General features: G+C 40.2%; 1 protein-coding gene across 2 annotated transcripts in view; it reads left to right on the top strand.

Moving 5' to 3' along the window:
• plpp3 (phospholipid phosphatase 3) overlaps positions 1-16,390 on the top strand; it is a 36,540-nt gene extending 20,150 nt beyond the window's left edge. For both annotated transcript variants that reach the window (XM_084431486.1, XM_084431487.1), the window contains exons 3-6: positions 1,011-1,291; positions 1,816-1,873; positions 8,072-8,248; positions 14,533-16,390. In XM_084431486.1, the coding sequence (XP_084287612.1) occupies positions 1,011-1,291; positions 1,816-1,873; positions 8,072-8,248; positions 14,533-14,661 (645 nt within the window). In that variant the 3' untranslated portion in view covers positions 14,662-16,390. The remainder of the gene's footprint in view (positions 1-1,010; positions 1,292-1,815; positions 1,874-8,071; positions 8,249-14,532) is intronic.
• The last annotated feature ends 320 nt before the right edge of the window (positions 16,391-16,710 follow it).

Genomic DNA, 16,710 nt, shown 5'->3' on the forward strand with positions numbered 1-16,710 from the left:
GGCAGCCCCACTCTTCACTACCAACACAACAGCGTTCCACTTAAGTTTAAAGAGGGGAAAAAAAGAGAGAGATAGTAAATATCTCATTAAGGCATGGTTTGTGTACTTCATAGCCCACGCCTCTCGTCTCTAATTTATGTCCTATTGGTTTCAAATGGTGCAGACCTCTGTTTTAAAATCCCATGCTCTAACTGCTCATATGAAAGCCATAACCTTTAGAAACATAATATGTTCCATATCATTAAAATATCACCAGCAATAGGCAGGCCATGCTCAGTCATAACTCATGTTACTCGTTCCCTCATTTCTTTCACTCAATTCTTCTTTCTTTTCTTGATTTAGTGTGCTTTCCTAACTGCAAACTAATTTTGCATGTACATCTAACCTCACCCTGCATGTCCATGACCTGACCACTGAAATCTTGTGATATTATACAGTGACATGTTAATGTTTGTGGTGACTTCACAAATATACCTAATTGTTTGATGTTGCTGCCATTTTAGCTCTGTTCCAAAACCTAGTGAACTGCCTTGCTTTCTAGTGTCTAAGTAGGTTTCCTAACCATCATGGAACCTGATAAGTGAACGATTTGGAACACTATACATAGGCAACGACTCCAAGCATCACACAAATTGGATCAACTCAGTTAATTTCAATAAAGTTTATTGTTAGCATGTTGCTAAGCTAAAAGTGTTGATGCTCTAATAAGCATAAAAATACATAAACACACGTGTAAACATGTGTCTTTTTTATATTGCACTGAAAAATGTGATTGATAGTTTTGAGTATTGATAAAATATATTTATAATCAACATCTCTGCTCATCTACCATCTTGGATTGCACAAAGACAAAAAAAAAAATGTCTCCGTTATTGGATTGGCTTTTTCACAAAAGATATACGTATATGATGCTCTCTTGAAATTTCATTAGGTTTTGGAACAGAACCTGTATGTAGTATTAATCTCAGCTGTCAGTAATCTTTTGTTTTTGAAAATGAACCGTTCTCTAGATCGTGATTGGCGAATGCTACAGGATCCATTACCTGAACCAAGGCTCCAAATCTTTCGTGGGAAACCCATATGTCTCCGCCCTTTACAGACAAGTGGGTGTGTTCATCTTCGGCTGCGCCGTCAGCCAATCATTCACAGACATCGCCAAGGTCTCGGTTGGGCGGATGAGGCCGCACTTCCTAGATATTTGTCAGCCTGACTACTCTACCATCAACTGCTCTCTGGGATATATTACTCAGTACACATGCCATGGAGATTCCAGCAAAGTACAAGAGGCCAGGTGAGATATTTAGCACTCACATGCACATGGATTCCCTTGCTTTGGTTGAAAAATTCAGCTAAAGGAAGAAATGTCATATATTGTAGATAAGAGCTGCACAATGTATCACTTGTACATAACGCAATGTGCATATCTGAATGATTTTAATAGGCTACTTCATATTGCAGATAGCAGAGAATAGACAGGGCACGCAACTGTTACTTACATGTGACTTGCTTGATGTTAAAAAGAGTTATTACTGTCTGTTCAGTTCAATTCAGTTCTCTGTCTTGGCTAATTGCACTTGAACGGTAAAATACATACATAGTTGTGTCAAAATTCCCGTCTTGGCGAGTATTCATGTAAACACAGTCGGTTATATCTCAAGTGAACGTAAACATTTGGTGAGCATTAGAGAATTTTGTTTATGTATTTATTTGCTAAATCTACTCAATGGCGGAAACTTCCCAAGTAAATAAATGTGATGTATTTATTTTAAAATTAAAATGAACATTTTGATTAAATGCTCATTCATTTCTTTACAGGAAATCCTTCTTTTCTGGACATGCTTCATTTTCAATGTACACCATGCTGTACCTGGCTGTAAGTACATGCACTGCCATAGTTTTTTTGATTTACTAAAGAGCCGTTCATTCATGACTGTTATGTCTAGTATGAGAAGGGGACCCTCTATCGCCCCTCACCCTCCTCTGAGGGTGACTGTGAGGGTCACTGTTATTTTTCTTGTTCATCCCCCGGATGGACACACTCCACCTGTTTTTATTTGTGCAGCTGTATAGACTTCCTTTCTCTCTGAAGTTTTCCTTCATTGCTCTCTCATTCCTTATGCTTTATTTTTGTTCTCTTTTTGAATGGGTCACACTCTTCTACTTCTTTTAATACTAATTATGCAGAATCCCCAATATAGCTTTACATACACACAAAGCCAGATTTCGCTCAGCCTCCCCGGAGTCTCTCACTGTATGTAAAGCCTCTTTCAAAGGCTTCAAACTTTCTCCCTTTCACACGCAATGCCCTACACTCCTCCCTATTATCTCCTCCTTTCTTCCTGCATCTAAATCATCAGCATCTCCATGGGCCCCTCCACCTTTCACTCTTTCAGATGGAAGGAGGTGGAGCCACTCTGCTAATGGTGGTGGCCAGATGTTCACTCTCAGTGTTTTGAGAGATTATTTGAGAATAGGCAAAGATGGAATTAGAGAATATGTGTGTGTGAGGCCACAAGCCTGTTGAAACTCATGCAGGGTTCGTTCTAATGCTCTCAAAACAGCCATTAAATTAATGTGTGATTTTGACAGCTGGGCCTGACGCCCGAAACACTGACCTGAACACTTCCTATACAAGAGGAAACCGTACGTTAAGAACCAGACCCCAGGCAGGTACTGTTGAGTGTTTTGTGACTAAAGCAATCAGTTTTTACATATAAACCTGCTGTATTTTAAACTATCACGATTAGCCGCAAGGTAGGAGAGATGTCAGTCAGTGTTACACATCATTAGTCATGGCGAAAAGCAAGCATCCTAAAAAGCTGAATTTCCAGCTTCAAAACCGATTTCAACATGTCTCACTGCATACAGCATGTAGTCACTTGGCAATTTTAGGTCTGAATTATCATCTTGATTTTAAACCCTGGATTTGTCTCTGAGGGGCAAATTGTTCCGATGTTATAAAAAACCTTGGCTAGATTTCTCACAGCCAAAGCCAAAGTTTAGTCAGCCTCCATTATAAAATGTGAATGGACTATTATGGTAAGATACAGGGTGACTCTTTAAGATTGTTGAACCATCTGCTCTTGGCCTTGAGTTAAAAACAAGAGAATAATGATCTGAGATATCAAAGAACAAAGCATGATAAGCAGAATTACAGAGCTGAAATAAACTGAAGAACAAGAGAAACAAGTAAAGGAAAGTTTTCTCTGAGTAGGCATATCGAGCAATACCGTCTTATTGACCGGAGCGTTCCCTTTCCTGGCCTCGCTCCCTGTAATTATCTCAGTCTAGCTGTCATGCTTCATGGGTCAGACGTTGAAATCATAATGAGAGCTCACACCAGTCTTGTGATCCCCTTTTATTTGCACACACGTAACCCAGGTCAAAGCTAGACCGTCTTTGTTCTCACCAAATTGGCGAATGAGTCACAGTACCTCAAGACAGAACCCACACCTGTTCCGTCAATGACTCCTTCTCACTTTTTCCGATGTTTCGATGAACATACCACCATACACACCATAATCGTTACATAGTAACCAAAATAAATTATTATGCAATATATCTGTAATATATTTCCCCCCGTAGTTTTAAGGTTTGCATTTTTAAGGCAAGTTGAAAACTTCTACCAAGCTGTAAAACGTTCACCAGTGCAGCAGATATATGTCAGTTTATTATTAAAGCAATATACAAATTAAAACCATGATTGATTTTCTCATTATCATTGTTAGATCAAAGTAATACAATTTTCTATTAAACTAACTGTAGTATTTTTTTATTTATTTTTTATGAAGCAGCAGCCAAAACTTAAGAAACCACAACTGCCATTGTCAAAATTAAGTATGAAAAAAAAAAAAAACTACATGAAACTTTTTTTTTTTTTATCTAACTTAAGTTATATAACATTCAAAGATTATTATTATTTTTTTAAGTAATTAATACTTTTGTTTAGGAAGAATGCAGTAAATTGATCAAAAGTGACAGTAATTTATAATAATGTTGCAAAAGATTTCTATTTCAAATAAATGCTGTTCTTTTAAACTTAATATTCATCAAAGAACCCTAAAAAATAGCACAAAAAAATATTAAGCAGCTTAACTGTTTTCAACGCCAACTACTGGGGGATCAGGGTAGCGCAGGACACATTACACAGACTTTTCCTGTATCTTCTTGCAGAGAATAATAATAATAATTCGTTACATTTATATAGCGCTTTTCTGGGTACTCAAAGCGCTTTACATGGAAGGGGGAGTGGTAGGATCCACCTGGAGAAGCCAGTGAGTGAGATTAAGGTCCTAAACTTTAAACTGAACGAGTGGAGCTCACATGGTTATGCAGTTGAATGGTGTTTTCAGGGGTCTTAGTGCACCACAATATCCATGCAGCTCAAGATCAGAGTGGCTGGTCAACCTCATGTGCTCATTGAGTTGGATCAGCATATCAGTTTGTTCTGGAGAGCAAGTGTATGTGTTTATTTTTTTTGTGGGCAGCAAACTGGTTATTTCCTAGCCTCTCAGTATGACCTTCACACTCATACTCCATGAGTTCTGGTTTGGCTGTAGTGTCACTGCACTTCTCAGAACACATGGTGACACAAGAAGCTTAAGTTTGCCATGGAGACCAATAGAAGAGGTGGTGAATGATAAAAGATCACAGGAAGAGTTGAAACGGGCACAAACCCATTTTGACAAGCAAATACTCTACCTGTTGTTTTTCAAAGGCTTATTTCTCTGTACGTCGTGGTCATTACCATGTGGTGAAGCACTGTTGGCTTCGCTGTAATATTTTTGGACCTGAGATCAGGATAGAGAAGGTTTTAGTGGTGAAGTTTGACTGTTTTCTACCAGAACTGTGCAAATACACTTCAGAATGACCTCGAAAACCATGCACAGCAGCATGAAAAAGAGCTGCCTTTCCTATCAAAATATTGCAAAATAAGTGTAGTTTTATTCACACTCACCTTTTTTGTTAAGTTAACATGATTTATTATACCACATCTTGCTCTTGCTTTTTCTGTTTCCCATCCCAAGTTGGACTGAACATGCAATTTCATGGCTGCTTGTATGACCTGAAGAAGTCAATAGGTGGGCTTAAAGGAACAACCTGTATGGCTTTTCCATGCAATTACAATGAACTGAAATTCAAGTCTTTTGAAAATGATCGCTTTATATAATGAACAACATGAATGTAAATAAAATTACAGAATTTTTGAGAACTAATCCTTTAATAGCCCACCAGGATCTTTTCTATTGTCCCATTTGATGCCTCTGTATCAGATCTGATGATAAGATTGCCTCAGGGAAGGGACTGAATGGAGACTGTCAGCAGGACAGAGCATCTTATCTGCAAAAGGCTGTGTTACTACTCATGTGGGCACAGTGCGTGTGTATGTGTTTGTGTTTTGGATGTCGCTGAGGAATCTAAGACCACACCGTCTGCCTCTCCTGCTGCCACCACCTCACAAAGCACTGAGATGAGATAGCCATATACACAGCATCGTCTCTGATCGCAACGTCTGTGGCACGTTTGGCTTATCTGAGCTCTGATAGCAAGACGCTAAGAGGCAGATTTGATGGGCTGTATCTGAGCCCTGATGGTCCTCAGGCTTTGCTGCTCTTATCAGCTCTCTGATGCCTACGTGTGGAGAGGGACCCCACTCTTGCCCTGAGGAAAAGAGCCACTTTAAGAGTTTGGAGAAGTCACAGAGCTCATCTCTACATCTCCATACTCAGACATGCTGGCTTACAGCTTTAGAGATCAGCGTCAGCTGGACTCCCTGTGTGTCGAACGTCACCCCTCCATGACCTCTTACAGCCCAACATATACCAGGACTCTCTCTTTGCTCTTTTAGTGTAGAAAATATTTATATTAGGGATATCGCAATGTTTTTGTGTGTGTGTGTACACAAATATATAACCGTGAATTCTTTTCTGAAACTGAATTATTTTACACCCCTCATTTGTGTGTAAATGAGCATATGGCGGATGTCATCCAGAGGCCCTAGTTGCCTTGTTTGTGTTGTGGCCACTTTTTAAAGTGAAACGGCAATAACATTCCGTGCCTTGTGCTGCATTGTGCAACATTTGCTGTTGGAGCGAAGGAGAGCATGAGAATGTCATTGCTGGCTCTAAGGCACAAAATGCCTTAATTTGGAGAACCAAACTGCTATTTTATCTATGTATAGCTTTTATTTGTTAGGTTCATTTAGATGAAAACCTCTTGAAGATGATCGAAAACCCTGGAAGCCTTCAGAAATAAATCGAACAGTAAACATACAATTATGTTCTCAATTTGTCATCCGTGATGTGTAATGAAACGTCTTAAATCTCAAGGCAAAGAACATTTGATAAAAAGGGAAGGAAAAAAACACAGGGATTACTCATGAAGATGGATGTTCTTCATTTTAACAATCCTTATTTATTGATTCACTTTTGTCATTTTGTTTGCAGTCATGTGAGTGAATCTCTGACAGACATAGGCAGACAGACCTCTGTCTCCGTAAGCCACAGATATGCGGTTGAAGAACATTCCATTGCATTTATATGGCCTGATCAAAGACTTTATTGACACGTTTGTTTGTAAGTTCTCTGCAGGATCTTTTTTAGGGATAGGAATGCCAAGTGAATGAAAGTCTGTGGTTGAAATAGCTACAGCTCCTTGGTTAGAAATTCCCTCATTGCTGCCAACATTGAGGCCAAGCTGGACCAAAATGAACATGAGTATGAATTTATTTATTTGTGTTTGGCCTAAGATGAACTTTAGCCATATAATCAAGCAAGTATCTCCATTTCATCTGTTACATCTAGCTCTTCTATTCAACCACCTATAAACCCAACAGCTCATAAACAGTAGCGTGAGAGAAAGAAATGATTGCTGAATCAGGCAAAATGTCTGAAAGTTTTGTTTCAGCATATTTCTGAAGACTTCCTGCTTTGGGCCACAATGTAAATTGAAATAAGACAGCAGGCCATATGTGGATTCCAGTCGATTTGACTCGAGGCACAAACGCACAGCCACACATAAACACACAGATGGTTATCGCTCTACCATCCTTCCGTTCTGAGGGATGTTTTTATGAGATAAGATTAATTTAAAATGATTGAAGAGGCCTCTATTTATCCAGTCTTACTGCCTATGAGGTGGGTTGAACATATTTGGTGCTTGTAATCTTTGGCTTTGTTAAATGCACCAGACATCCAAACGACGTCACCTTTGGTGTCTATGAATAACTCCAACCATTAATCAAAAGTTAATTTGCGAAGATTCGATGAGCTGCTTGTTTAGGCACACCCGCATCGTCTGAGAACTTCATTCAGTAAGGAAACTCCAACTCCCTAACATCCTCAGGGAGGGATTCCTTCCTTTGTAGGAACACAATGCCTTGGGAGTGAGGAGAGAGCTGTCAGGAAGCAGACATGACCTTGTACACACCTTCGCTTGGAAGCTCAAAGCCCAAGATGGCTATTGTTTGTTTTGTCTAACAGATCGTAATGGGCCTGTGTGTTTATCTGTTAATGTCTGTGAGTAAGGGTGTTTTCAGAGATTTCTGTTGTCTGCTGTGGTTTCGAACATAATGGAAGTTTTCCTTCTCGTGTGGTGATTGATGATTAAAGGAGGGTGATGAGTACAGGGTCCTTGACTGACCCAGTTTGAAGGGTTTCAGGACTGATGGGCCGCCGGAGCGTCTTCAACAGTTTGTCCTCCTGACCCCCATCCTCCCCTTGTCTTTATAACCCTCAGCTAATTTGTTTTCTTACCCTAATAAGCCTTCCTGTTCCCAGAAAGCAAGCTCTATAAGGGGTCCTTGGATTTAGGTGACTAGAGAAAGAGAGACCACATCCCTAGTTTGTGGGGGTTTTTTTAGTTTTTTTTCAGTGTCAGTTTTTTCAGTTACATTTTTCTTTTTCTTTTTCTCATTCTCTGCTCAACCCCTCAATTACTCTATTTCTCTTCACCTGCCTTTGGTTTTCTCTCATTTCTCTACCTTTTTTATATGTCTCAGCTGTTGTAATATAAACACAAGTTCTACAAATGTTACCATTGTTTAAATTGCTTTCCATCTCTTTTTCTTTAGTTCTACCTGCAGTCTCGGTTCACGTGGCGAGGAGCCCGTCTCCTAAGGCCCCTCCTCCAGTTCACCTTGCTAATGATGGCCTTCTACACCGGCTTATCACGTGTCTCTGATCACAAGCACCACCCCACTGATGTCTTGGCTGGCTTTGTCCAGGGAGCCCTGGTGGCCTACTGCATAGTGAGTACATATTTGTATTTCATTCATTAGATATGCTTCAGGTTTCCAAATAAGGTTTAGTATCTTTTTAGGAGACCAGAGTCTGTTGTGGAGTTAATCTTGAATTTGTCTTTTTTGGTCGTAAAGTATACCAATCTGGAAATTTCCTACTTTATGACATTTGATAACCACTGGCCTTGATCTTCTTGTCTTCACAACATCTGGATTTTTCAATCAAATTGGTGAACAAGCAATTTTACACAGTGTTAACACCAGAAGAACTAATTAAACTTTCCTTTCGTAAATGTGCTGGCAATTATCAGCCCGACAAGTTTGACATTATAGCATTTTTTCCTGTTTTTATCTGTCACTTTGAAACATATTTTTACTGTAAATATAGTTTGTGAGAGTCCATTATTATGTTCGAACTCAACTAGAGGAAGATTTATCTGATTAAGAACCATTAAGAACAGACCTTATCTGGTGTCATCTGGTAGGGAAGACAGAAGACCATCCAGAGTTTGAGGTCAGAAGAGGATCTGGAATATCTAGAACTAGACCACAACATTCTCCAGACCCCACCCTCTCTCTTTTTCACCCCTATCCACAAAATTACTCATCCATCACAGTGAAGCATAAACTTTTTCTTACTAATGCAGAGCATATTGCCTCAATTGCACCATTACCAGCTCTCAAATGAAAGGAGAGCGGAGAGTGGGGGGTGGGGGGTGGTGGAGTTTGTGGAAAAAGGAATTTTACACTTCATAATTGTGGCACATGTCACACTCGTCAGTGCCAACTTTCCCTCCAGTAAGCAAAGCTTCACTTTGCTGGATTTACTGGATTGTGTTTGGGAAAATTGAGTCTGCTGAACTGACTGTTCTCTATAAGAGAAATTGCAAGTTAATTAGTTATTTTGAGAAACAGGATGTTTTCTGTATCGTAAAGGGGGGTGGCGAAAATATTTGAGGCCCACAAGTTTGGGTGGGGGTAGGGGGTTGTTGGGTGGGCAAGAGACCAAGACCTCTTCCCCCAGATATCACCCCATCTTAATTATTTCAACAACTGAGGGAAAAAATATCTAAATTGTTAGTGTTGGAATTTAAATATTGAGTTGTGTTTCTCATACATCAAAATACAATTCCCAGAATGTCCTAGGAGTTTCTTTCTTCAGTTTAATTGGTTGTGACAGAGCACAATTTTTATGGTACACAGATGTTGGCCAAACATCTTTCTACTGGTACATGAACCTCCAAAACATTTAATCGTAAGTCCTTGAATTTGCTGAACCTGTGTGGTTCACTTTTCAGTTGGCTCTAGTCTTTATTTATTGGCATTTCGATTTTTCCAAGAGTAGTTTTAGGTATTTGCCAAGCCTTTAATAACCTCATTAAGAAGAATTTTTTTAGTAAAACAGTCTTGTTTTGCTTGAATTAACTATCAGCTTCTGATGGACATCTTTGAGCTCATCAGGTTCAAGGTGTAGGATACAGTCTTTGAAACCTGGAGACATTTCTTCCCAGTGTGGAAAAACAAAAAAATAGCAGATAAGTTAAAATAGAAGAGAGCAGAAATTAGATCCTTTTCACTACAGATCAAGGCGCCTATATACTTGTTTTAATGAGCCTACATTTGGAATCTGTTCTGCTCCCCATCTGTGAACACTTTAGAGGCCCAATTAGATTATCTCTAATAACCAAAGCTCAGATGGAGCCTATCGAGGTAAAGTAAGGTACATGTCTTTAGAAGAAAAATGGACACATGGTAACATGCCAAAGTTATGTCCCCATACATCACGGATTGATTTTTCACCGTAGGATGCAGTGTACCTTATCCAAACTTCTCAGCTAGTAGTCTCCGGAAGTTCATGGTTGGGAGGTGAAACATTTCTTTTAAGCTTGACTATAGGTGCTGATTACTGCTTAAGGGGGTTGTGTTTAAAGACGTTTAAATGTTGTAAGTGCTCTGGGTTGGTATCCAACTGGCTGGCTTCAAAGAAAAGGTGGAAACTTACAGCTCTTGCTGAGTTATGGCCGTATTGCAAAAGCTGATTACAGACTTACCGCATGTTGCATACTAAAGAGGATCAGGTCGCAAGGTGCTGTTAGACTGTGATGCCCACAGATAACTGATCTCAAAACAGCAATTAATGTCAGTCTGCCTTCAAGCAGCACAATGCTAACTAGGCCATCAGTTTAATTTAATCTTCTAAAATTCCAATTTGTTATACTCAGGCCTGGTTTGTATCAGAGATTTTGGCAAGACTCACTGTTACGATCGCTGAAGTCAGGCTGCTTGACGTATGTCTAGCTGTGATACTTAACTAAAAGAACCCTTGAGATTCAGACTTCAAAAACCACTTTTTCCTTCTTTGTCTTTTGGACTGTTGACTGCGGCCACATCCTCCAGGTCTTCCTGTTGGAGAGTGGCGTGAGCTGTTTGTTCATGTCGTCAAACATGGCCCACTTTCTAAGCTGCTGACATGGATGGAGAGAGTGTGAGAGGTTGGCTGCTTGTAAGGCTCGGTTGCAGAGGTGTTTCCTGCAGGACTAGACAAGGGTGGAAACAGCTGGAGGCCAGCGCTCAAACAGCCTTTTCCTCTTTCCACTCTCTCTCCATATCCACAGCACCCTTTGAGTTCACTCACCACAACAGATCCTGGTCAACGGTATCCCGCCATTCCTCAAGAGCACAGAGGGTCATGTTCAATATTCTGGACTCCAATTCATCCTACAATAATAGTCCATAGCTAAGTTCTTCTGGTCTGGCTTGGGTGGCAAGATGGTTGTCCTGATATCCTATCACTCTCTCCCATATGTCAGGCCTGAGCTTCACTCTTCTTTATTTTTTTCTCCATTGGCCGCCACAACACTCTTGTAGCCATGGTAACGGAGACCATCTCAAACCGAAAATAGTGTGGTTGTGTGTAAGAAGAATGGAAATTTTAACAGTGTTATTAAACCTTACTAATGTTACACAGGAGAGCGAGCAGCCAAAACACAACTTGGTCTCCACAATTATTATGCAGATGTGGCTCAGTGCCTGAAGCTACAATTTAAGACACATGCATAACATAAGCAACACACGCTCACACATAATCATGTGCTGTGTTTGGCGCTTTTAGGATCAGGCACACCCAAACCAATGGAGGACCACACATAAGTGTACACACCCATGACATCTATGAACCTGTTCACAGTTAAGTTGAATCCCATAAAGCCATCAGTGAAAAGCGACAGAAGTTCAGTGAGGTTCATTTGAGACTAGATTGGATTGGTGGTTGGTGAGCCCTCACAGCTCTGGGATCCAAAACAAGTGTTGATGTTTTGACTCTCTGGCAAATGTTGGATGGTGACAAATTGTTTGGTGTCATTTCCTGTCTGATTAAGCGAATGTCTGTGAGAGTGCCGGGGTGGAGCAGTTAGCTTGCCATGTAGATGATGTCAAACCACTTTAATAAAATATAATACAGAGACGGAGACTAAAATAGTACATTAGGCAATTTGACGCCCTAGTGTTTTCACATATGTTACACTTTTTAAAGAGAAAGTGTCACAGAAAACACGATTTTGATACACCTGGGCGGCAAGCACAGCAGATTCCACCATAGCCGTTGCCTGTTGCATAGCGTGTGCGTGGGGGAGGCATCAAGATGGGGTCGTGTTTGTTTTGTTTCTTTCATCTATCAACAGTGTTTACCAGAAACTGATTACATCACCTCAAAGGTGAATTTTAATTCTTCCTTTAGATGCAGTTAGTGGTACCGCAATAAGGTCAACGCACATCCACAGGCTTAGACAAACAAGAAAAACAGCTTCCTGGTGCTGACTGAGCATTTGAGCACAATGGAGTGAGTTTGCTGTGGAAGAACACTTTCAGACAGAGGGCTGTAACACAGGAAGCACTCACCCCGTGACAGGTTAATTTGCTGCCTGTGATTATTGTGAGCGATGACTTGTTGTCATGTTGGACAGTCCCGCTGAATGCCAGATTGCAGCTGATGGCAAATGTGATAATCTAATACAATCTAAAAGCAAATTATATTAGTCTTACTCGCATACAGTGGCTGCAAAAAGTATTTGACACTTATAATGTTCATTGTTGGCATATTGGCATAAAAAATGCAGCTATGGTTTCCAGAAATTCAATGTAAAAGTATACAGTGACATTTTTCAGGTATTAAAGGATTGCATATTCATACCTGAATATTTTACAACTTGAACATTTTACTTAAAAATGTACTGATAACCAACATAATAATAAAACAGATAATAAAATAGGTGTTCATCGTATGTGTCCTGCCCGTAAATCGTGGCCAATACTCATTATAGACGTTCAGAGTCATGCACACAAAGACTAATGAACAACAACAAAAAACATAAATGAGTAGAAAAAAGTATTTATATAGAATATGTGATGCCACGCTGGGAATGCCCTTTTATTGTTCATAGTTTTTTCTTACAAAACCATACATTTGTGAAATGGCATATAATGTGAAATTTTTCCTGTAAAAATTTTACATTTGTGCATTCATTTTGCTTTATATATACGAATATGTACTTGCCATTTAAAAGCCCTTATCAGACATCCTTCCTCTTATATTGAAATCCTTCATAATTGCAAACAAGCAGAGGTTCTAGATCCAGTTTCCTGATGTCATTCCAGTGCAATGTAAAGGTCACTCTGGAAATGTCATGATCTTTCTGGCATGCTTTCACTCATATGGGCAGAAGACCCTCACAGGAGGCCCTATAGGATGAACTCATCCGCTGTAACCTTTGGATAAAGCGCTCTTTGTGTGCGAGCATGGAGTCTTTCACTGAGAGGATATCTAAGAAACAGCTGCTGGAAAGATGATTCCAGAACTCTGATGGCCTCTCTGTTCAAGGCTTTCTGTTCACTTTCTATCTCTTTCCACGCACACACTTACAAACCTGTTGATAGTCGCAGTTTGCTTACTCAGGCCTGTCACTCACATAACCAAATAGGAAATCCCTTCTTTTTTTTTGCTTTGTGTGCAAGTCTATGTGTGCTTTTTCTTACCCCGTGGCATCGTCCAAGGGCAGTGCATCGCTGCGGCTGACAGCAACACCTGAAGCGTGTCAGGACAATTTAGCTGACCTCTTTTCCTGTCACACACTGGCCCCATACTCTTCACACACTCATAAAGAGCGTGTGTTTACGCATTGGCAGGCTTTCTGGAATCGGTGATTCCACGTTGCTGTGGTCCAGCTCAGCTGTTCTGCATGCTTCAGTAACATTCATGGTGTGTAGACGGCTAAATATCCCGTAGGCCTCTCCTATGCCTGCATTACTGTGAAAGCATCCCGTCTTTGGCATGAAAGGCTTGTATATTTTCAGCTCTTTGTAAATCCATTGGATGCAAGCCTAGTCTAATGCCAAGGGCACACTTCCTTTCTTCCCCTCCCCGGTTTCCTGTTTTGCCAGTGATGTCATTAGAACGCAAAGAGAGGGTTGTCGGGCATCGCTCTTTGACAACAAAGTTCTTCCCACGCCAAGTGAGACCATTAATACTGACCTCACTCCCCACTCCCTCACAGTCGAAGACTGAAACAAAAGAACTTTCCTCTTTATCTTTACTACTGACTCAAGGCGTTGGCCGCTCTTATCAGTGTGTGACTCGTATCCGTATGTCACGGGCGATGAAATGCCAGCCTTTATATCATCTGACATTTCAAAAGCCATATTGTCATTTGTGGCCAGTGGAACATGCAATAATGCTTCCAAAATATGTGTCTGAATAGGGGTAACTGAGATGTTTAATAATATGCTGGTTATTTAGCTCCTCTACTCCTTCTATTGCAAAGTCATCCCTTCCATCCCAAAAAAAACAAACACTGTTTTCATGACCTGCTCCCTACATAACACGAAGTCCAAGTAACTAATATAGATCAAATGTAACAAAATTAAGGGGTTATAGCGATCACTAAAGGGGGAACCAAAGGGGGAAAAAAAACATATATTAGGATTATGCAGATCCCCAATATATCCACTCGGCGAAGACAACATGTTTTTGAAGCGTTCATCATTATAGCCAATCACAGACACAGGTGTTGAGCGCATGAACTCAATGGCCAATCAGAGGTCTTTAAGAATGCCAGAGGGAAATGCTGGTTTTATCATATTTTTTATATTTTTGACAACACTATCACTGACAACCATTTTTTGGTGTATTACAATCACATTCTGTGGATAATGTGATTTGATTTGCATCCTTAGTTTTCTGGGAAGACTTTGGTTCTCAAATAAATGATCTAATTATCTTTTTCTTTCTCTTCTTCTAGGCCTTTTATGTATCGGACCTCTTCAAACCCAAAGCCAAGGCTGCCACTCCACCTCCCTCGCCAATCAAGAAAGAGCTCCTCCCCTCCTCTGACATCATAGAGAGGAACAACCATCACAACATGGTGTAGGAGGGAGGGAACGGGAGGATCCGTCTGTAATCTCCCCATCCCTCACCCCCTCCCCCCACCCCTGAAGAAACCAGAACAGCCACCTGTGACAGAGGAGCTACGGCCTAGCTGACACCTCCTCTCTCTCATCTGACAGTAGAATGTAGGGACAGGACAGAGACAATCCTATTGACTCTTATTATGACTTTATAAAGACCTCACTATCCTAGAGCCCAATCCGGAAGGCAAAACCGACACAAAGCTAACAAAGAAAAGTGATTTCTCCCTCGAAATATTGCGTAATTTGTTACGGAGAATGAATTCAGCTCGGGCAAACCGGCCCATTGACGAAAGTAATACACAGAAATATACGAATGTGTAAACGAGCGACAACGAAAGGAAGGAGAGAGTGAATGTGAGGCTGGTCATGTGACCAGCGCTTCTCTCTTTCCGACCGTCTCTTTCTATTGTCTCTGTGGCCTTTCAGTAACCGCATAGGACAACAAATTCCTTATTAATAGGAATGATTCGTTTTACCTGCGATGTAATTAGCACAGATATATTAACAATATAAAGAAGAATAACTTATAGCACTATATCCAAGTTCATTGTTAAATGTCACCACTCGCTATCTGAGAAGTGTAGCTTTGAGAAGCTTGATGAAGGTCTGTACACGAGATCAACACCCATCAAAGCTGATCTTGTTACCCGAACAGTGGCCTAACTGCATTTTAACGGGTTTTAAATGGGGGGTGGGTGGGTACGGGACTTTTTTTTTTTTATATAGCTAAAGACTGATTTCAAATAGATTTTTATTTTAGTAAATGATTTCACGATGCCCGAACTCTGGGGGCGTGGCTGAGCCGTGCCGCCTCGCTGTCTTCTGATTGGTCAGAGCTAACGCAGGGGGCGGAGTTAGATGTTGGGGAGGATGGCGTAGAGTTGTGTCTCGCCACCACGGTTGCTGGGATTGATTCCCACTGACTGCACTGGCACATTTTATTTTTATTTTTTTGGAACTGGGAACGAGCCTCTTCCGCTGGCTGGTTTGATCTCTTTCCCTTCCGACTGCATAATCACTCAACTCTAGTTGTGTGTTTTTACCCATAATGCCACCTGTGCCCTCTGCCTGTCCTGGCAAGAGTCAAACTACCCCAAACCCTGACAGGGTTAAGGGGATGTGGGGTCCTTCAGCAGGACTCTCTGTCTCACGTTTGCGTGTGTTTATATGTGTCGCGTGTGTTTCTGCAACCGGTCCTGGTGCAGTTGGCCGTTACCATGTGAAGAAACTTAAGAAAACTGTGGACTTTTTTTTTTATATGCCTTTTCTTAGCCTTTGTGATCCTATCGTGATGATGTCTACTGTCCCCACTAACAGCTGTACAATAATGCCTGACTATTACAGAGAACACATCCATACAACACAACTCAAGCTCTAAATGTGTTGCACATCCCTCCCATTGTATAGTCCGTCCTATCATTTCAACAAACCGTTTTATTTCTCAGAAGTATATAAATAATGTATAGATCACTAAAATTAACTATGTAAGATATTATTTCTGAACGTGTTTAGATATATCCACTATGAATCTAAAAAGCAATGTGTCATGACCTGTGTTATTTACAAAGTGCTGCTTTTATGAGCATTGATTGACAGATTTTTGTATTTAGGTAACTAAAATATTGTAGATTTGTGATAGTACGTTTTTAATAAGCGTTGAATAAAACACATTCAATTGTATCAAATTCACTATTAGTATTTTTGTATTGTCTCATTTTGTACAAAAGAAATAATAGCAAAATGTTTTTTTTGTTTTTTTCTGCTAAATGTACTTAGCTCTAATACATGTGCTTTTAAATAAAAGCTCATTATAAACAACAAAAAAAGTGTTTGGTTTCTTATTGAGTGAAATTGAAATTGTCCTGTTTTCGATGAGTAAAACCCATTCATTTCAAACAGAACACTGTTTCTTAATTGATTCTATTTTAATATATATATATTCAGCAGCATTACTCCAGTCTTCAGTGTCACATGATCTTTCAGAAATCACTCTAATATGCTGATTTGCT

This window comes from Rutilus rutilus (assembly GCF_951802725.1).
Source record: "Rutilus rutilus genome assembly, chromosome: 15".
Taxonomy (NCBI): Eukaryota; Metazoa; Chordata; class Actinopteri; order Cypriniformes; family Leuciscidae; genus Rutilus; species Rutilus rutilus.